This window comes from Nicotiana tomentosiformis, chromosome 4, assembly GCF_000390325.3.
Source record: "Nicotiana tomentosiformis chromosome 4, ASM39032v3, whole genome shotgun sequence".
Classification (NCBI taxonomy): Eukaryota; Viridiplantae; Streptophyta; class Magnoliopsida; order Solanales; family Solanaceae; genus Nicotiana; species Nicotiana tomentosiformis.
Window position 1 is genome coordinate 54,232,138 of NC_090815.1, and position 22,015 is coordinate 54,254,152.

The 22,015-nt window shown below is 39.5% G+C and overlaps 1 protein-coding gene across 1 annotated transcript; it reads right to left on the bottom strand.

Annotated features, from left to right (window-relative positions):
- Window positions 1-12,189: 12,189 nt before the first annotated feature.
- On the bottom strand, window positions 12,190-12,645 carry LOC138909709 (uncharacterized mitochondrial protein AtMg00860-like). The gene has a single exon (XM_070200921.1). It carries the CDS (start codon window positions 12,643-12,645, stop codon window positions 12,190-12,192), a length of 456 nt encoding a protein of 151 aa, XP_070057022.1.
- Between the last annotated feature and the right edge of the window lie 9,370 nt (window positions 12,646-22,015).

The following is a 22,015-nucleotide window of genomic DNA, read 5'->3' on the forward strand; positions in this document are numbered from 1 at the left end:
AAATGAAGCCTCGGGATGGGATCTACGGTCACATATGCGACCGCATAATGATTATGCTGTCCGCGAAATTACTGCGAAAAATGGCCTTCGGAACTAGGCTGGCCTACTTCACTCTACGGCCGTTATGCGACATGCAGACCTGTTCTGCGGTTGCATAATGCACCGTAGATTCTCCCTCTGCAAAAATTCTAAGGCTGATTGTGCGAAAAAGGTGCAGCCCATGAAATGGTTGTGCGGTCGCATAACTGGCCGCGAAATCATCATAAAAAATGGCCCAAGTAGCTGCTTTACTCTACGGCCATTCTGCGGCCCGCAGAGTGATTATGCGGTTGCATAATGGGCCGCGGAAATGCCTAACTCTGTAAAATATTTTCCTTCAACTCCCCAACGCACTGTTCAATCCAAAAAGTCCAAACCCTATTTTTTAGGAAATATTTTACGGGGCCTTACAAAATCGTCTCGCCGTACTTCAATCGACAACAACAATAATAATGCTATCGTTATGCTACAAAAGATGCAACTATCGTACAATGAACTGCACACTTATTTTATATTAAAATGGGCGGCATCTCCCCTGTTTTCCTTTCTTTACCAAGTCCATAAACCAACAAGAAGCCATATAACCTTCACATATATACTTTCAGCACCACAACACAAATCAAGCTACACAACAACAAGTGCATAAACATCACCAATGAAACTACTATTGAATTTCTTTCGAACCCTTTAACCCCGAATTCATTCTTTCGTTAACTAAACAACATATCCAGCATGATATTAAGTACAATTGGAGGACTTCTAACCTCATATTCATCTCCTAATTCACCCTCGAACAGGCCAACAATCCCACAACAACAACAATTATAACTTTCCATTGTTATGTTGTCCTTTCTCTTCATATTCACAGTACCAACAATAAGTTTGACATGTAGATAATATATTTATAATAACAACATCGTAAGAAAGTTATTTTCCAAGGTTTCCAACTATTTAAATGTCACGCCCCAAATCCGGGGAGGCATGGCCGGCACCCGGTATCATACTCAGCCCGAGTATACCACTCTAAAACTGTGTACTCTAGAGGGGTAACCCTCAAGTTAGGCCGAAGAGGCCGACCTGCAAACTGATAATACCAATCAAGGCCGATGAGGCCATATTCTGAATCATCTGGAAATAACGTTTCTCTCATTTGAGGGGTAAATATACCTAAAAGCTCATATACATAACCGTGCAGGCCGACGAGGCCGCCATGAATGTCTCCAACCAGCAATACAAAACTGAACATATACACTGGACTGGTAAGGCCACAATATTGATATACCAAAATATATAGCACTCGTCTACAAGCCTCTAGATATAACTTAACTATATCATTGTCGGGACAGAGCCTCAACCTACCCATCAAACCTATGTATATAAAATAGACTCCAAGGTCTAGGCCTACTAACTCCGAGGAAGTGGAGCTTACCAACTAGGAAGTTCTATCCAGCTGTATATCAGGACATGCAGGCATGAAATGCAACGTCCTTGGCAGAAGGGATGTCAGTACGAAATAATGTACCGAGTATGTAAGGCACTAGAATAACTGAAAGATGAATCTGAACTGGTAATATAATAACTGCAAGTAACTAGGAATCAATGATAACCTGAAGATATGCTTACCTATTGATACTAGCTCAACTCTCTCAATATAGTAAGTAAAATAGTTGTCCGAGCCTATAAGGCTCGGTACATGTATCTGCTTTGCCGTAGTAGGCTCGCTCATAGGCACTTGGCCATACTACGCTCTGTATCTCGGCCATTCTGAGATTTCTTATAGGATCTCGACCATAGTAGGCTCGGTATATAACTTACCATCTGATCAGAGATTTCCCAATAGGGGCCTGCCCACCGATTATAGCTCGATGGTGGTGAAAATACTTTAATACTGCCCAATATGGGCCTGCCACCGATTATAGCTCGATGGTGGTGAAAATACTGTAATACTATATATATTTATAGACCCTGTTCTCTCTTGACTGGAAGAAGACAATACCTAACTGAATATAAAGTCCCGATAAGGGAGAATACTATAACTTATGAGACTAGGATAATGTACATAAATTCAGGAGTAGAAACTTCTCTTTATGTCTCGTTAGCAAACACATGTAGTTACGGGATCATGCCCAAATGAAGGAAGGGTTTAGCCTTAACATACCTTTGTTGATAACGACTCAATATGCACTGTGCGTAGTACTTCAACGTTCATCAAGGTATGAACTATGGTTAATACCATGGAAGAACTCAAAACATATTTCTAAGCTATTAGCTCTCTTATAGAGAATTAGGAAGCACTTACCCTATATTTCCTCACTTATCCGAATACAAAATAACAACATCATCAATATCAACAACTAATCCTATCCATTCAGCCCCTCAACAACGTAAGAACAATTCCAACAATTCAAACAATAGCACAACGAGCGACAAGCTCGGTTTGTGATTAAACCATTATAGTTTTAACCTCCTTCTTCCTTCCAGAATTTATCAACAACATTGACCACCACATATTTAATAATACCTGTTAATTTTCAGCCACAATAAAACTTTACAATGACCACATAACAGTCCTACAAGTTAAGCAACTCAAAACTGATTTTTCAGTTTACTAAAACACGTTTCCGACTTGTCTTTTCTTCCAAATAGAGCAACAAAACCAACAATAATTAATTAATCCTCTTATCCTATAAATAAGCCATGAATTCAACTTAAAAATAAGTTCACAACCAGCCAAGAGTGACGCAACAACAACCAATATACCATTATTTCAAAACACGCAAGGTCTAGTCTTTACGATCGAGTTACAACTCGTAAAAGCATAGATAAGGGAAAGAGAAGCATATACTTCCCTTGGAATGGGTAGAACCCACGAAACCTAGTACTTCTTCATCCAAAATCAGTCCCCCAACGCAGCTACAAGAAGTAGAAAGAGAAACTACCAAGCTGTCCGATTTTTTCGACTCTAGAATCACATCGTATCACCCGAAATAACCTAGGGTTTGTGTTGGATTTTTGGGGGAGAAATTGCAGGGGTTCAATCTGATGTTCTTGGTCTGAAAAATTAGTTAACAATCCCTTAAAAGTCCCCTCTTGTAATCCCCTCTCTAGCCACATTAGGGGCTTTTAATTGAGGCCTCACCTTTTGGCAAGTAGGTGATGCACCTACTTGTCACCTACAATTCTGCGCAGTATCGCAAAAATGCGAATATCTCTCTACTACGATGTTTTATCAATGAACAATTTAATGTTTTATAAACTAGACTCATAGATATTCTATTTTGTAGGTGGATCATCCCGTAATACCAAGTACATTGGGAGAAAATCGCATCTACATTTGACCTAATTTTCCGCACATTTATGAATGTATCTTGTGATGACGTTTGCCAACTTTTGTTCAACAACTCGCTTGACTTCAAAACACAACACATGACTATCATATGACTAAAATAACTCATAACATAAACTCCTTATCATGTTGAGCACCCTAGTCTCATCCCAAAAGTACATGTTATAACATTCCCAACTTGTCGACTTTCGATGAAACTTATTTTCTTTGATTCGTTTAGCTTCTAAACCTTCAAACCCTCTTGGTACTTGTTATTCATGATCTCAAATATTTGTAAAATCTACGGTAACATGATTAACTTATATTTTATACTTTCAAAGATGATCTCATTTCTGAGCTTACATCAATGGACTTACGATGTACTATCACGTACGAAATTATGGGGTGTAATATTAAAGTTCATAGAAACAACCTTTCCAAAGCAGTCCATTAAAAACAATAACATCTCAAACTATTTCAAGTATGTCTTGTGGTATTTTGCTCAAATAATTTAACCAACATACAAACAACTTCAAGCATATGTAGTAGGCTGTTATACTCACCTTAAACAGTAGAAACAACACAAAATTTCAGCCAAACACAGCTCATAACTATTCTCAATGACACCACAACACTATAGGTGTTGTATTCCCTTCTTGAAATTTCGACTTGAAACTCCAATATACATGAAGGAGGGACTGATTCTTACCTTAACAAACAATAACAACATGAAACCTAAGGTTACTTCTATTTGAAGAATCATCCAAAATAGCCACAAGATGAAGAACTACGATCTAACAAGCACCATGGGATTTCTAGCATTGGATTCATGTTTTCATCTTTTGTTTTCACTCTATAATCTCGGAGGAACTATTGGAGATCATATAGGATGGTTTAGGAATTATTTTTAGTCGAGAAAAATGAGTTAAAACAAGATAAAATTGACTTAAATAAGAGCTGGTCTTTTCCACCGACTTTGTGGGTCCCAAGGGAGCTGCTTGCGCAGTCTAACGGAAACGTGAATATCTCTCTACTCCAATATCACATTGACAAACGGTTTAATGAGTTAGAAACTATACTCGTAGCTATTCAATTTTATTGGTGGATGATCTCGTAATTCAAAGATCATTGGGATAAAAGTGCAGCTATATTTGACCTAATTTTCAGCACATTTATGAATGTAACTTGTGATGACCTTTGTCAACTTTTGTTTCTCAACTCGCTTGACTTCAAAACTTAACACACGACTATCATACGACAGAAATAACTCATAAAAAAACCTCCTCATTATGCTAAGCACCCTAGTCTCACCCGAAAGGTACGGATTATAACGTTCCTAACTTGTCGACATTCGACGAAACATATTTTCTTCAATTCGTTTAGCTTTTAAGCCTTCCAACCCTCTTGGCACTTGTCATTCATGATCTTAAATATTTGTAACTTCCAAGGTAACACGATTAACTAACTTTATGTACTTTCAAATATGATCTCCTTTTTGAGCTTACATCAATTGACTTACGACGTACTCTCATGTACGAAAACATGGGGTGTAACATCATTCCCCCTTTGGAACATTCATCCTCGAATGTTGACTGATGCACTTATCAGTTTCATAACCTATAGCTCTTATGATTACTTTAATACTGCCCTTGCCATCTAGGAAACTGCTCTATGAATAAATTCAAAGGTCAGGGCATCCCCCCCCCCCTTTAGGCATCTTCCTCATACAACGACTTGTGGTCGGAATTCTTTCAATCTCATAACAGTTTCTACCTTCTGTCGTGCAGCAGGCATAACTCTATCCTTGTATGCGCGCCTATGCAACTCGTCTCTCCTTTTTACTCCAGCTTCTTGCCAATCTCTAGGACTCACTTCGTAATCATATACAGAATTATGACAAGTTGTCTCTCTCGGCATTTATAGGTGTATTAAAGTTCTTTGCTCGCTACTTTGTCAAACTTATGACTATTGTGATATCTTGTTTCATAGCCTCGATTATCTATCCTTATGGCTTTATTGAATCTAGGTATGTCATATTATACCATAACACTTACTTCATTTTATTATTACCGAGGTCTTCTACCCAACTCCAGGTTACTCTCTCACTGCTTATCCTATATGTATAAATCTAAGTCCTTTAATGCTTCCTTATTACTGTTCATCTATAAAATTACATGCTAATCTCCTCTCATACTTTCGAACTTTTATCCATCTATTGCTGATTCACCTTAATGTTCATTTATAATCTACCACTGCTTTGAAACCTCTTACGTAATACATTGTCACTAGGGCTCACGTCTCATCAAGGAACATCTGAAGTGATATGCCTGATCCACCTAAGGACGGTACTATACTCCGAAGGGGGTATTCTCATACTGTACAATTCATAAAATCCCTTATCTTTGAATATTTGCTCAATCAAACACCTAAACGTCATTCTCATATCATTTATCATACACTTTCATTCTACTATTAGGGCAGCATTCCATCTCGTCAAAATTCTCCTAGTCCTAAACTCCTCTGAGTTCATTAAAACTATACTGAGCTTTTTATAACTTGTGGAAACCATCAGTTCTCTTGTTTAATGGGCTTAGTCCCGAGGCCTTACATATTCTTGTCATCTCCTTACTCACCTTTTCTTATCCTCACTCCTATCTACCTAAAACCTTGTCGCTCTACCACACTTTAGCTTGTGACCTATACATTTCTATTTATACTACTCGCAACCTTCCTTTAACTTGCTAGCACCATAGATTTCCTTTCGTGCCTTTTTAATTTTCTTTAAACATAAGCAATTTCTTTTACTAGTCGTTCTGCCACTTGCTGCATGAATACTTGGCTTATCTTAGCGCCCACACATATTGGAATTTCGTGAAACTCATAAGATCTCGAATATTACTTTTGATTTTACTTCACGTTCATTAGTCACAGTAGGTGCCACTTTCCTATAGAGTGCATACAATGTTGTAGTGAGACCGTTGTTACAAGCTCATTTCTTCTTTAGGTTAGTATACTTAGGTTGAAGCCTTTCTCTATATTTCTTCAGCAAGTATTTCGTTGTAGCACTTAGGGGTGACCCTCTGACACTTGTAAAGCTGTGAGCTTATTACTTCATATACTAGATGGAATTTTTGATGTACCTACTCGCCTATAATTATCCTTAATTACTTACTTCGTGCCCTTGTGCTCATAGGGTTACTTCTGAACTGAAGTTTTGATTGTCTCCCTAGTGGCACTCTCTTTTATTTTCGTAACACTTATACAATACTTTTAAATACCCCAACTCCTATATGAATATTTCACAAGGATTACGATGTCGTATCTGCGAGACTGAATTCTCTATGCTGAGATTAATCTGTTATCTCTTGTTTAGCCATAACTAGGCTCTTCCTAAATCAACTACTAACTACTCTTTGGTCTATTTTCACATCTATGTTTTGCGTAATCTCTCTTAAATTATGTCATTTTTCTTAACTTACCACTCACACTGACTCCTTATGTATCAAGTGTCTTTTCACACTTATTTATCAATAACATCCTAGCCGGGAATCCTTACTTCCTCTCCCCGACGTCATGCTTGCATAATGTTCTGGGGTTGTAACAAATCTGTAGTATTTGAATAAGTGCAATCTCATCCCTTTCGCATTTTTATCGCATTCTTCCTTTATCATTCCATAGTTAGCTGAACCACTTAACTCCGACTTAATACCATATCACATCATCTTCCCCCCATTAGGGAAGTACTAGTATTTAATGTTCTGAAGTTTTACATGTAGATGTTTTACCTCTTCATCTTCGGTGTCTTTCCATATTTTCAATAACCCTTACTCGCCTTGAAGTAACAATTCTGTACCAGGGATAACTGAATGTCTTAAGCATGAGAGTGACACCTAGTTTAACTGGCACACTTAGTCCCTTGAGCTTAACTTTGCTCAGAACGCTTGCTAAAGGAAGGCGTCTTACTGAATGACCTTTAAAAGTTATTCTTCCATTGTCCATTATATTATTACTGGAACGCGATCTCCAAAATTCTCACGATGTCGACTATTATCAAATTTTTTGATTCCTAATTGATGTTCAATCTATCTTGTTCACTAGCCCATACTGATTTCTATTACTTGGGGGTCTAATATTTCATTCTGGTAATCACCTTGGAGTCACCGACTCATTTCTCGAAATGAGGATATAACTTTATGGCATATACCCTTTTATTGTCTCAATGCATGTCTCCTCTTGTCCTTTCCTTCATTTGACTATAGACTCTGTCATCTTGTCATATTTTGATCTACCGTTGTCACCCATTTATCATATTTTACTCACAATGCATCAATTACTCTCTTCATATTCTCCTGCTAATATTTTTGTCTATTACCGTATTTTGAAAACTTCAACAAAACATTTTTTAACTTTAGCTTCCCTTGATCCATCTCATTAGCTCTTCGGTTGCCTAACATTCTTTATTTACTAGGGACGAGAGTCATACTAAGGTAAATATTTTTTCCTTCTAGGATGTCAGTGCCTATCTTCTCAATTTCTTGAACATTCAAGTATTCATACCTTACTGTACTATTCTAGAGTGCACCATCTAGGTGTTTCAAGGAGAACTATTACTATGTTTGCAATATCCATCAGAAATGTCAGCTAACGCTAACAACCTATCCACCATTTTAGGTTACTCTAACCCCAGCTGGATCCTGATAGCCCATCCTTCTATTAAACTATATCTGTTAGCTCCCATTGGGCATAACTGAGATGGGTGTAGCCAATTTTACATACCTCTGTTACTGTTAAAGGTGTCTCAGAATGCTTATATTTCTCTGCCTGAATTATAAATACAGATAATCCTCAGTAACTGTGTACCTCGTACCCTCCTTCACCTTACTTCTGTTACCTGTTAAAACTTATACTTTTACCTTCTGATACTCCCATGGCTTGCTATTCACGGGGTGTGTTTGATATTCCCATCTTAGGGTCTTAAGAAGAAAATTTGCACATCTAGTATGCATGATCTGATAGGGCTTAAATCTAGCCTACTTTGTCAAGAATTCTCTCTACTAGTGCCCTTACCTGCTGCTACATTAGGCCTCTGGCTAGCTATAATATTTCTAATTGCAAGCATCTTTATATCATTAGCAAACATAAGTCCTGGATCAAACTCTTATTGCTCAGCTCTATAGCACGATTTGGATTTGAAAGAATGGTAAAAGACTCCTAAATGCCTTGTAACTTCTTGTTTATATAACGTGGTGCACCACACATCTATAAAAAAGACTTTACTAGACACGGCTTGTAGACTCCCTAGGATAGAACTGCTCTGATACCAAGTTTGTCACACCTCAACCCTTAGGGATGCGTGGCCGCACTCGATGCCATACTCAGCCCGAGCATACCACTATGTAACTGTGAATTTTGGAGGGGTTATCCCTCAACTTAGGCCAGCGAGGCCTACCTACAAGCTAACAATACCAATCAAGGCCGACGAGAACATATTGTGAATCATCTAAAAATAACGTCCCTCTCATTTGAGGGGTAAATATACCAAAAGCTCATATACATAACTGTGCAGGTCGACGAGGCCGCCATGAACGTCTACAACCAGCAATACAAAACTGAACATGTACACTGGGCTGACAAGACCATAATACTGATATACAAAATATATAGGACTCATCTACAAGTGTCTAGATATAACTGAACTGTATCATGGTCGGGACTCATCAAACCTGTATATATAAAATGGTCTCTATGGTCTAGACCTGGTAACTCCGGGGAAGTGGAGGTTACCAACCTAGCTGATGTTTGACTCGAGTATATAAGGTAATAGAATAACTGAAAGCTGAGACTGAACTGATAATATAATAACTGAAGATATACTTACATGGTGATACTTACTCAACTCTCTCAATATAGTAAGTAAAATAGTTGTCCAACCCTATAAGGCTCGGTACATATAACAGCTCTGCTGTACTAGGCTCGCTCATAGGCGCTTGGTCATACTAGGCTCGATATCTCGGCCATTATGGGCTTGCTTTTAGGCGCTCGGCCACAGTAGGCTTGGTATATAACTAACCATCTGATCAATGGTGGTGAAAATACTGTAATATAGCCCAATAGGGGCCTGCCTACCGGTAATAGATCGATGGTAGTGAAAATATTGTAGCCCATTTTCCTTGCTTTCACAAGTCCATAAACCAAGAAGAACCCTTACAACCTTCACTTATATACTTTCATCACCACAATACAAATCAAGCTACATAACAACAAGTGCATAAATATCACGAACGAAACTACTATTTGACACGACGAACTGCAAACTCGGACTGAATCCCTTTTGAACCCTTTAAACCCAAATTCATTCATTCATTAACTTAACAACATATCCAGAATGATATTAAGTATAATGAGAGGACTTCTAACATCCTATTCATCTTCTAATTCACCCTCTAACAGCTCAACAATCCAACAACAACAACAAGCACAACTTTCCATTGTTATGTTGTCATTTATCTTCATATTCACCGTACCAACAACAAGTTTGACACGTAGACAATATATTTATAATAACAAAATCATAAGAAAGTCATTTTCAAAGGTTTCCAACCATCTAATGTTCATGGAAACAACCTTTCCAAAAACTGTCCATTAAAAACAATAACATCTCAAACTATTTCAAGTCTCCTATTGTAGTATTTACCTCATATAATGCAACCAACACACAAACAACTTCAAGAATATGTAGTATGCTGTTATACTCACCTTAACAAGTATAAAAACACTAAATTTTAGCAAAACACAGCCCTCAACTATCCTCAACGACACCACAACATTATAGGTGTTGTATTCTCTTCTCGAATCAACTTTTGGTGTTCAAGTTGGAGTGTAAACACTTGTAGTTCACCTTGAAACCCCAATATACATGAAGAAGGGACTGATTCCTACCTTAATCAACAAGAAGAATACGAAACCTGAGGGTATTTCACTTTCAAGAATCCTCCAAATTAGCCACAAGATCAAGAACTACGATCTTGCAAGCACCACGGGATTTCAAGCATTGGATTCGCTCTAGAATCATGGAGGAACTCTTGGAGAGAATATAGGAGGGTTTAGAAACTGTTTTGGTCAATAAAAATGAGTTAAAACGAGTTAAAATTGACTTAAATAAGAGCTGAAATTTTCCACCGACTATGTGGGTCCCAAGGGAGCTGCTTGCGCAGTCTAACAAAAATGCGAATATCTCTCTACACCAATGTCGTATCGACAAACGGTTTTACGAGTTAAAAACTAGACTCGTAGATTTTAAATTTTGTAGGTGTATCATCCCGTAATTCGAAATACATTGGTAGAAAAGCTCTGCTATATTTGACCTAATTTTCAGCATATTTATGAATGTAACTTGTGATGACCTTTGCCAACTTTTGTTCCACAACTCGCTTGACTTTAAAACTTAGCACACTAATATCATACAACTAATATAACTCATAACATAAACTCCTCATTGTGTTAAGCACCCTATTCTCATCCAAAGGTACGGATTATAATGTTCCCAAGTTTTCGACTTTCGACGAAACTTATTTTCTTCAATTCGTTTAGCTTCTAAGACTTCCAACCCTCTTGGTACTTGTTATTCATGATCTTAAATATTTGTAACCTCCAAGGTAACAAGATAAACTAACTTTATGTACTTTCAAAGATGATCTCATTTCTAAGGTTACACCAATTGACCTTCGACGTACTCTCACGTACGAAAACATGGGCTGTAATAGTGCCCCTCGATCCTAGATGATAAGAAATGGAGTGCCGTGCAACCTGACTATTTCCTTGATATATAATTGAGCATGATGTTTTGCTGTGTCTGTAGCCTTAACAGGTAAAAAGTACGCCTATTTTGTGAGTCGGTCCACAATCACCGAAATTGAGTCAAACTTACGAGGCGTGCGAGGTAACCTACTACAAAGTCCATATTTATCATCTCCCATTTTCACATTGGATTTTTATATTTTAATCCAAGCCACCGAGCTTCTGGTGCTCGGCATTGACTTGCTGACAGTTTTGACATCTCGCCACAAAGTTCGCCACATCCCTTTTCATGTTATTCCACCAGCAGACTTCCTTGAGATCATGGTATATCTTCTTAGAGACTGGGTGCACACAATACTTTTAGCTGTGAGCCTTGATCATGATTCTTTCTTGGAGACCATCAACATTTGGAACATGCAATTGCCCTTGGTACCTTAGCGTACCATCATTCGTGCCAAGAGGAAAAGACATGGATTTGTGTTTATGAATCCCCTTCTTCAATTGCACCAATAATGGATCATCATATTTTTTCTCCTTAAATTCCACTATGAGTGATTATTTAGTCCTATTTTTCACAATCACCCCTGGGTTTGTTAGAGTTCGTAGGCCGAAATTCTAAACTAGCCAACCGGTGAGCTTCATTGGCCAACAACCTTTGGTATCCGCCACAATGTTAGCATTCCTTAGATGATATAGAATACCGATGTCATAGTCCTTGAGTAACTCAAGCCATCTCCTTTCCCTTAGATTCAACTCCTTCTGCTCGAAGATATATTGAAGACTCTTATGGTCCGTGAATATGTCCATATGGATCCCATACAAATAATGATGCCAAATCTTTAATGCAAACACTATCACCGCAAGCTCTAAGTCATATGTTGGATAATTATTCTCATAGTTCTTGAGTTGCCTAGAAGTGTAAGAGATCACCTTGCCATGTTTCATTACTTCACACCCAAGTCTAACCCCATCACAATACACAAAAAACCCAACCATACCCTCTAGTAAGGTCAATACCAGTGACGTGGTCAACCTTTCTTCAACTCTTGAAAACTCTTTTCACGAGCATCATACCACTGGAATTTAGCTGCCTTCGTCAATTTTGTCAATGGAGATGCAAGAGAAGAAAATACCTTTACAAACCATCTGTAATACCCAGCTAAGCCCAAGAAACTACAAATCTCAACACGAGTTGTAGGCCTAGGAAAATTCTTCACAGTTGCAATCTTCTGAGGATCGACCTTGATTCCCTCTCTAGAGACAACATGTCTGAAGATAGTGATAGAATAGAGCCATAACTCACATTTCAAAAACATTGCATACAACCTATGCTGATAGTGAGTCTGCAAAACTGCCCTGTGATGATCGGCATGGTCCTCTTGACTTTGTGAATACGCCAGGATGTCATCAATGAATGTTATCACAAGGTGTCGATGAAAGGTTTGAAGAGTGGATTTATAATATCCATGAAAGTATTGGGGCATTCATCAGCCCAAAAGACATCACTAGAAACTCAAAGTGCCCATACCGAGTCTTGACAGTTATTTTCGGAATATCCTGCTCTCTGATCTTCAGCTTGTGATACCCCAATCTTATGTCAATCTCGGAGAAGTACTTGGCTCATGCAAATGATAAAACAAGTCATTTTATTGTTGGCAACGGGGGCTTATTCTTGATTGTAACCTTGTTGAGCTGCTAATAGTCAATACACATCCTCAATGACCCATCATTCTTCCTTATAAAGAAAATTGGTGCACCCCAAGATGACACACTCGGTCAGATGAAACCTTTCTCTAGCAAATCCTTTAACTGTTCCTTCAGTACATTCAATTCTGCCAGAGTCATTCTATAGGGTGATATTGATATAGGCTACGTACCTGGCAACACATTGATCCCTAAACGAATCTCCCTGTCTGGTGGAGCCTAGGAAGCTCATCAAGAAAGACCTCTGGAAATTCAATCACAACCGGCACAGACTCAAGTATTGGTGCCTCAGCCTCAATGTGTGTGACTCAGACCAAATGGTAGATACATCCCTAGCTGATCATCTTCGCGGCCTTAAGTTAAGAAAAAAACCTACCCTTTGGCACAACATCACCCCCCTTCAACTCAATGACTGGCTTGCACAGAAACTCAAACCTGACGATTCTAGTTCGACAATCAACCTTGAAGAAACATGAATAAAGCTAGTCCATGCCCATTATCACATAAAAATCCACCATCCCCAATCCAATGAGATCGGCCATGGTGTCTCGACCATGTACTGTGGCAACACATCCCTATAAACGCACGTGGCCACAATAGACTCACCAACTGGAGTGGATATAGAGAACAACTCACAAAGTTGTTCCGATTCTATTCTGAATTCCATAGCAACATAAAGAGTGATATATGATAAGGTGGAACCAGGATCAGCAAGAGCATACACATCGTAAGATTGGACAGTTACTATATCTATGACGACATCTAGAAAATCCTATGCACTGTAGTGGCCCCTCATGGCATAGAACCTACTAGGTCATCCCTAACCCTATGAACCCCTAGCTACAGCATGCCATGTGGGTGTCGAAGTACCTCGAGCCGGAAGAGGTGTTGCAGAAGTAGTAGCTGCTGAATTGGCCGGTTGTGCCATACCCCTAACAACATTCTGATAGGACGAATGGTAGTCTCTCTGAATATGACCCCTGAGACCACACCCGTAGCATTTTGGAAGATCTATTTAACAAACTCATGAGTACATCTTCCCACACCTAGGGCAGGAGGGCCTCTGATGCGACAGAAATCTCCCGCTTGACTGACCATGCTGATAAGATATTCTATTGCCCTGACTTGGCCTGAAATGACTCCACTTCTGCTGACTGGGCCTTAATGGAGGTGTATTGGCTAAATATTAAGAAAAGGACTTTGTCGGTTTAGATGACCCTTCCCGGAACATCTTCTTTCCACCACTACCACCACTAGAAGAACCATCAAAGCTACATGCGGATCAAGCCTTCTTGTTACCATCTTGCACCATTATGTTCTTCAATAATCGGGTCTCCGCGGCTTGATTAAATGCCATCATCTTCCCATAATTCATATTAGAGTTTAAGGCGGTTGTAGCGGCCTCGTTGATAACAAAAAGGCTAAGGCTATGCACAAAACCTGCGAACCTTAACCTCCATAGTGGTCAACATATAGATAGTATGCCTGGAAAGAACTGTGAACCACAGATGGTAGTCCCACACACTCATACTATCTTTCTTCAAGTTCTCAAACTCGGCGACACATGCTGTCCTAGTGTAAGGCCCCGTAAAATTTTACCTAGAACCTGGGGTTTCGTGGTGTTGAGGTAGGTAAATGTGTTTTAAGGTTGTAGATAATCTTTGCAGTGAGATTGCTCGCCGCGATACATACTTTTTGGGTCGTGCAATGCTTTGGGGATTCGGAAGAATAATGTTTCAAGATATGGTATTTCTACGGTCAACTATGCGACCGCAAAACCACTTCGCAGACTGCGGAACTACCGCATAGTGCAACAGAAAAAAGCAAATTTTTGGAGGTCAATTTGTGGTCCATTATGCGACCACATAATTATTTTGCGGGCCACACATCCATCACATATACAACAGGGAGAAATTCCAGAGGGAGATTTTGCGGTACGTTATGCGACCGCATAACTGTTCTACTGACTGCATAACAGCTGTAGACTCGATCAGGCCAGCCCAATTGTTGGGACCATTTTTGCGGTCCACTTTGTGGACCGCATATTTATTTTGTGGTCGGTCTGCATTCGCAGACCCGGATCGGAGGCTTAAGTTTGAGAAAATTTTACCAGACCCCGTTTTTATAAAAAGACTTTGAGGGTGATTTTGGCTTGTTTAATGGTTGTTCTAGAGAGAGGAGGAGTGTTTTAGAGAGGTATCAAGAAGCTCCCACCATCCTACTAATCATCCCTTGCTCAAGCCTTGGAATTGAATAAGGAAAGTTAATAAGGTCTCCTTCTAAGAGGTAAGGATCTACACTCTAGCTCACACCTTTTGAATTGGGCTGAATATGGGTAATAAGAGGCATGAATCTGGGGTTTGAAGTTAGTTATTGTGCATGCATGTGCTAAAAATGGTGGTATGGGAGTTGTTGAAATGATTTGGGTGAGATAGGGACTTGGGCATTAGCTGTGAGATGAAGGATTCCAATCCCAGAACCTTGTAGTCAACATACACACCTAATGTTTGATGAAATACTTAAATGAGCTGAACCCATGAATCTCTTCCAAATTATGGTTCAATTTTATCATATATGCAATAAATTGAAGTGGCTAGGATTTTTGGAATGTTGTAGTAGTTTAAGGAATGCTCAAGCAAGGTATGTTTGTTAAACCGCTCTTGTGGAATCGAATTCCATGATGTTCTCGTATGTTTCAAGTGTGATTGGCCCAAGTTTTTATTTCCTATGTTCCGAGTCATTCCTAACAAATTCGATTATTCAAAATAAGCTTTGTGTCGAAAGATATATACTAAACATGTGTTCCAATTTCCCCTATCATATTATGCTCTCCTTCGGGAATGTATTCAAGTATGACCAGTGTAACAAAATGTAATGATTTAAAAATCATGTTTCAATTGCAAGTTTGTTATTCTTTATTTTGGGAGGAAAACTCAATGTGCTTAAGACTCCTATTGCTCATATAAATGCTTAAAGTCTTGATTTCAAATGCTCTTATTGTTGATAACCTATGATGATGCTTGAAAGTGAAAGAAGTGAGTACGAGATATAAAATGCGGCCATCGTGCCAAGTATGAAAATTACACTTGTGGCCAATAGTGCCAGTGAAATGAAAGGATATGTGAAAGATTATGAAATGAGCTTTAACTCCTTTATATAACAAATGTTTTGGGAGTATCGCTTAGTCACTAAGGAAGGGTAGGTTGAAATAACCTAACCCCGAAATTACACATGATGTTGTAGGAGTGATTGAGGGGTAAATCCCCGTGAATGATGTATTGAAATTCGGATAAGATTGATGTGTGGAAATTATTCCCCTTAATTGGGATGAGATGATTTCTAGCGGAAGATGATGTAGACACACATGGAATTGTGGTGAGACAGCTTAGCCGATCGGGCCGAGATCGGACGCCGTGTCGCGCACATGGTGGTGTTGTGATTGGATGTGTTGGGGTGAGACGGCTTAGATGATCGGGCCGAGATAGGACTCTGTGCTAAAAGCACGGTGGTGTATCGATACTAAAGATCTTCCAACTTAAAACTATTGATTTTTACTAGAAAATTTATCTTTTTCTTAACCTGACGATTTAATATTGTTTGAGGCTCTCGTTGATTCCATGTTTCTTTCTCCTTGTACTGTTACTCGATTCATTGAGAGGGTGTTTAGTTTTACATACTAGTACTATTCCACATGTACTAACATGCCTTTTGCCAGGGCGCTACATCTTTAATGGACGCTGGTGGTCCTAGAACAGGCAGCATCAATCAGTGATAACGGTACACCCTCTTCTTAACTGACTTGGTGAGCCCCACATTATATCAGGGCCATTTGTCTGTTCCTTATGTATAGTGTTTTGGTATAGCCGGGGACTTATTTCCGGCACCATCATATTACTCTTTGTATTGATTAGAGGCACCATCAAATGATTTGTGGTGTATTTAGCATTTGGATTAGGTATTAGTTGGTATGGTTGGACGGGGTTCTGGTAGGCTCGGGTGTGTTTCGGATTGATTCTGGACCATTTTGATGGTTGTTGGTAGGTATAGTGCTACTGCGGTGCCGCACCTGCATGGTCTTTCGGCACTTTTTCTGAGGGGTGAAGGTCTGGTAGTGGTCACATCGACGACCCTGATCACCACAGATGCTATATTGTAGGAGCGAAGGCAGGTCACACATGTGAGGCCACACAAAAGGTAGGTACCCCTTAGGTGCGAGGGTCGGTAGCCTGAAGCAAGCTCGTAGATGCGAGAGGTTTCTACAAAAGCAGACGTCTCAACTGCAACTAAGTATGCGCAGGTGCGAGGATGTGTGATAGGAAGGTTTAAGTCTAGTTTTTGCTTATTGTTCATTAATTTGAGTTTTAGAGCTCATCAAAAGGCGATTTTAGGAGATTTTCAGTACTACTTTGTGGGTAACTAATTTTCACTTGGATTTGGCGATATATCTTGAAACCCCATGGATTTTTACACTTTTTACATGGAATTTTGAAGGAAAAATTGCGGTTTTTGTCTACTACTTAACATGATTAAATTGTGGATTTGAGGGTCTATTTGGACTTGGTTTTGGAATCTAATCACATATTTTGACTCGTGGGGTTATAGGTAGTCTAGATATGCCCTTTACTCGGGTTTTGACCATATGGCCAAGGGATGACTTTTGTTGACTTTTTCAAAATTGAATAAAGATTGAAGCTTTATTGTTTCGAATTGATTCCTATAGCTTTGTTTGACATTATTGAGTTGTTATTTCTTGCTAGATCGAGACAGTTAGAGGTGATTTCTAAGTGAAGGCGTTCTTGGAGTATTGATTTTTGCTCGTTTAAGGTAAGTATCGTGCCTAATCTTTTTGTAAGTGAATATTCCTTAGGATGTGACCTTATCTAGCTAATGTGAAAGCGTATAAAGTGATGTATATGTGAGGTGGAGAGCGTATATGAAAGTGCTATGTAGGATTTTGACTGAATTAAACTTTAGGCTTCTATTATTGTTACACGCTATATTTTCGTACGTAAAAGTGCGTCATAAGCAAACTAATGTTAGACCAAAAATGAGATCATCTTTGGAAATATATAAATTAATTTAATCATGTTACCTCGGATGTTACAAATATTGAAGATCATCAACAACAAGTACAAAGAGGGTTGGAAGGTTCAGAAGCTAAAGGAATTGAAGAAAATAATTCTTCGTCGAAAGTCGACAAGTTGGGAATGTTATAGCATGTACTTTTGGGGTGAGAGTAGGGTGCTTTATATGATAAGGAAGTTATGTTATGAGTTATGTTAGTCGTATGATAGTCGGGTGTTATGTTTTGATGTCAAGAGAGTTCTGAAACAAATATCGATTAAAGTCATCACGAGTTACGTTCATAAGTTTTACTGAAATTTGGGTCAAATGTAACTGCGATTTTCTCCCAATATACTTAGAGTTATGAAATTTTTCACCCTTAAAATTGAAGATCTATGAGTCTATTTTTTAACTCATCAAACCGTTTGTCAATAAGACATTGGATTAGAGAGGTATATACGTTTTTGCGAGACTGCGCAAGCTGCTAGGTGACAAGTAGGTGTGTCACCTACATACTTAAATGAGAGTCCGAAAATAGTCCATTTCGGGTCGTCCAAAGAGAACTTTTAAAGGCCTATTTCGTTCATATAATACACTGATAAAAATTACACATAAACCCTAATTGAATTTCTCTCCTTTTCAAGTTCTAGTTGGAGGTAAAACCTAGCATTTGAAAAACCGATATAGGAGCTGAGTTATTCAACAAAGAACATAAGTTTACAGCTCTCTTTTATCCATTTTTTCTGCTGGAGATGTATGGAAAGTCGTTCTATAAGTGTAAGAACTCACGAGACGGTGATAGGAAGTCGTGAGTTCGAGTTATTCACTTGTAGCGGACTGTTTTGTGGACTATTTTGTGCTGCTCTTGGATTGCGTGTTTTACTACTATTTTATGGAGTTTTGGAGGAGGAAGGGTATGGAGAAACACTACATAAATGTAGCGTGGTGGGATGGTCGTTCATCATGGGCTGTTGGCACTACTACGATGGTCGTTTTGTGTATGAAGAGATTGGGGTATGTTGGGCTGTTTTATCATATTTTGTGGTGTATATAAGGTTGGAAAATAATGTATATATGTTTATATTGTTGTTTTCTTGTGTTGTTGGTGTTATCTTGAATTTTGAGGAAGTAAGGATTATAGGGGAGATGCTGCCCGTTTTAATACAAAGTAAGCTTGTCATTCGTTGTGCGATAGTTATCCCTTTCGTAACTTCATGATAGTATTATTATCGTTGTTGTGGATTAAGGTGCCAAGAGGCGAGTTCAACTTGGTGATTAAAAATATTGTGATAAGATATGTCAAGGCTAAACCTTTCCTTCATTTTTGCATGATCTTGTAACTACATGTGTTTGATAACGAGACATAAAGAGATGTGTGTATTCCTAAATGTATTCACATTATCTTAGTCTTAGAAGATACAGTATTCTCCCTAATCGGGACTTTATATTAGGTTAAGTCTTGTCTTATTCCAGTCAAGAGAGCAGAGGATCTCTCTCTATATATACAGTATTACAGTATTTTCACCACCATCGAGCTATAATCGATGGGCAGGCCTTTATTGGGAAACCTCTTATCAGAGTGTAAGTTATATACCAAGCCTACTGTGGCCGAGCGCCTATGAGCGAGCCCAGAATGGCCGAGATACAGAGCCTAGTATGGCCGAGCGCCTATGAGCGAACCTACTATGGTAGAGCAGTTACACGTTCCAAGCCTTATAGGGCCGGACAACTATTTTACTTACTATATTGAGAGAGTTGAGTCAGTATCAGTAGGTAAGTATATCTCCAGATCATATTTGACTCCCAGTTACTTTTAGTTATTATATTGTCATTTTAGTTTCAGCTTTCAGTTATTATATTGCCTTACATACTCGGTACATTATTTCATACTGATGTCCCATTCCTGGGAAGCTGTATTTCATGCATGCAGGTTCGGATAGACAACCTGGTAGACCTCTTCCGTAGGTGTTGTCCGTGATCATCTTGATCGGTAAGATTCACGTCCTTCACAGTTGTCAGGTCTAGGGTTTTGAGTACATATTTTGTATATATGTATATATATTATGGGTAGGTCGGGGCCCTGTTTCGACCACAGTACATCCATCAGTAGAGGCTTGTAGATATATCATGTCAGTTAGTGTGGTATGTTAGGCTTGTAGGCCTTGTATGTATATTTTGTTTGTTTGTCAGCTATAGTAGCAATGATGGCGTTGTCGGCCCAACTTTATATCAATGTTTAATCAGAGCTAGTTTTCGTTCAGTTTTATATTTTGTTTCGCAAATTATCTTGCAATATGGCACCATGGACAAAGTATGACATTGTACGTTCAGAGTCCCTCAGTCGCAAGTTGGTATGCTAGGTTAAGTGTGGCACAAGGTGCATGTCTTGACCCCTCGTTTGGGGCATGACAAACTTAGTATCAGAGCAGTTCTATCCTAAGGAGTCTACAAGCTGTGTCTAGTAGGGTCTTGTTTATAGATGTGTTGTGCACCACATTATATAAGTAGGGAATTACAGGGCATTTAGGATTTGGTTACCCTTCTTTCAAATCTAAATCGTGTTCTATAACTGAGTTATAGGAAATTTGAGTTAAACTTATGTTTTGGTGTTTGCATATAGAGATGATGATGACTAGGAAGACTACGGCTAGTTAGAGGAGAGACACAATACCGGGTGAGAGGACTAGCAGGGTACCCCTAGTAGATGGGGCCCAGTATGAGGCCCAGGGCGAGACCCCTACTCAGCCATTATCGGCTCCTCCACCACCTGAGGAGATTCCTAGGGATGCCACATATCTAGTTCCCCCTCCACTTCCATCATATCAGGATTTGAAGAGTGCGGTGCATTTGTTGACACAGTTGGTAGCTACCCAGCAACATGCTAGGGCATTAGCTAGCACATGATCTTCTGAGGGGTCTGGGAGTTTAAGGGTCCGAGAGTTTATTGCTTTGAGTCCCACAGAGTTCATGGGGACTCGTAGGATTTCATAGATCAGCTTCACAGGATCTTTCGGGTTATGCCTGCCATGGATAAAGAGGAAATTGAGCTAGAAGCTTTTCGAATCTGAGATATAGCCATCCTTTGGTACGAGGGATGGGAGAGATCCAGGGTACGTGATGCACCTCCAGCTATTTTAGAGAATTTTTCGGATGCCTTCCTTGAGCAGTACTTACCGCGGGAGATCCGACAGGCTCGAGTCGATCAATTTCTAGCCCTCAAGCAGGGAAATATGAGTGTTCGAGTGTATAGTCTCTGTTTTGACTCATTGGCTAGATATGCTCCATCCATAGTTGCTACTATGCGGGATAGAATCCACAGGTTTATAGCAAGGTTGGCCTAGAGTTGACCGAGGCATGTGCCACTACTGCGTTGCAGGATAGTATGGATATCTCCCGGATTCAAGCATTCGCCCAGAATATAGAAAGGGGTCGCCATCGGTAGCAGGGACAGAAAGGCCTGAGCAAGGGCAGCGTAAGAGGATGCGATTTGCTAGGTCTCAAGAGCAGTCTTAGGGTAGTTAAAGGCCCCAGTACTTTGGACAACCACCTAGGCCTCCTCCACCTCAGTTACAGGGTTACAAGTATGACCGTTATACTCAGTCAGGACTAGGTGAGAGCTCACGGGCATCTGGTTTGCAGCGTCAGCGAGGTTCAGGGCAAATATGGTAATTTCTGTCATGGTGTGACATCTGTGGTAGAGGACACTTGGGCCAATGCCGAGTAGGTTCTGATGCTTGTTATACATGTGGGCGTCCGGGGCATATGATGCGAGATTGCCCAAATAGAGATTCTGGGTTATGGCATAACCAGCGAGTTTAGATACAGGATCATCTATGTCCGTGCATCCTTCAGGGAACGAGTCTCAGTATTCGGCTGGTAAAGGTCGAGGCAGAGGTAGAGGTTCCAGTTCAGGTGGTAATCTGAACCGTAACTATGCTTTAGCGGGTCGACAGGACTGGGAATCTTCACCAGATGTTGTGACAGGTATATTGACCATTTGCTCTCACGATACTTATGCCTTGATAGATCCAGGACCTCGTTTAAGGTAAGTACCATGCCTAATCTTGTTGTAAGTGAATATTCCTT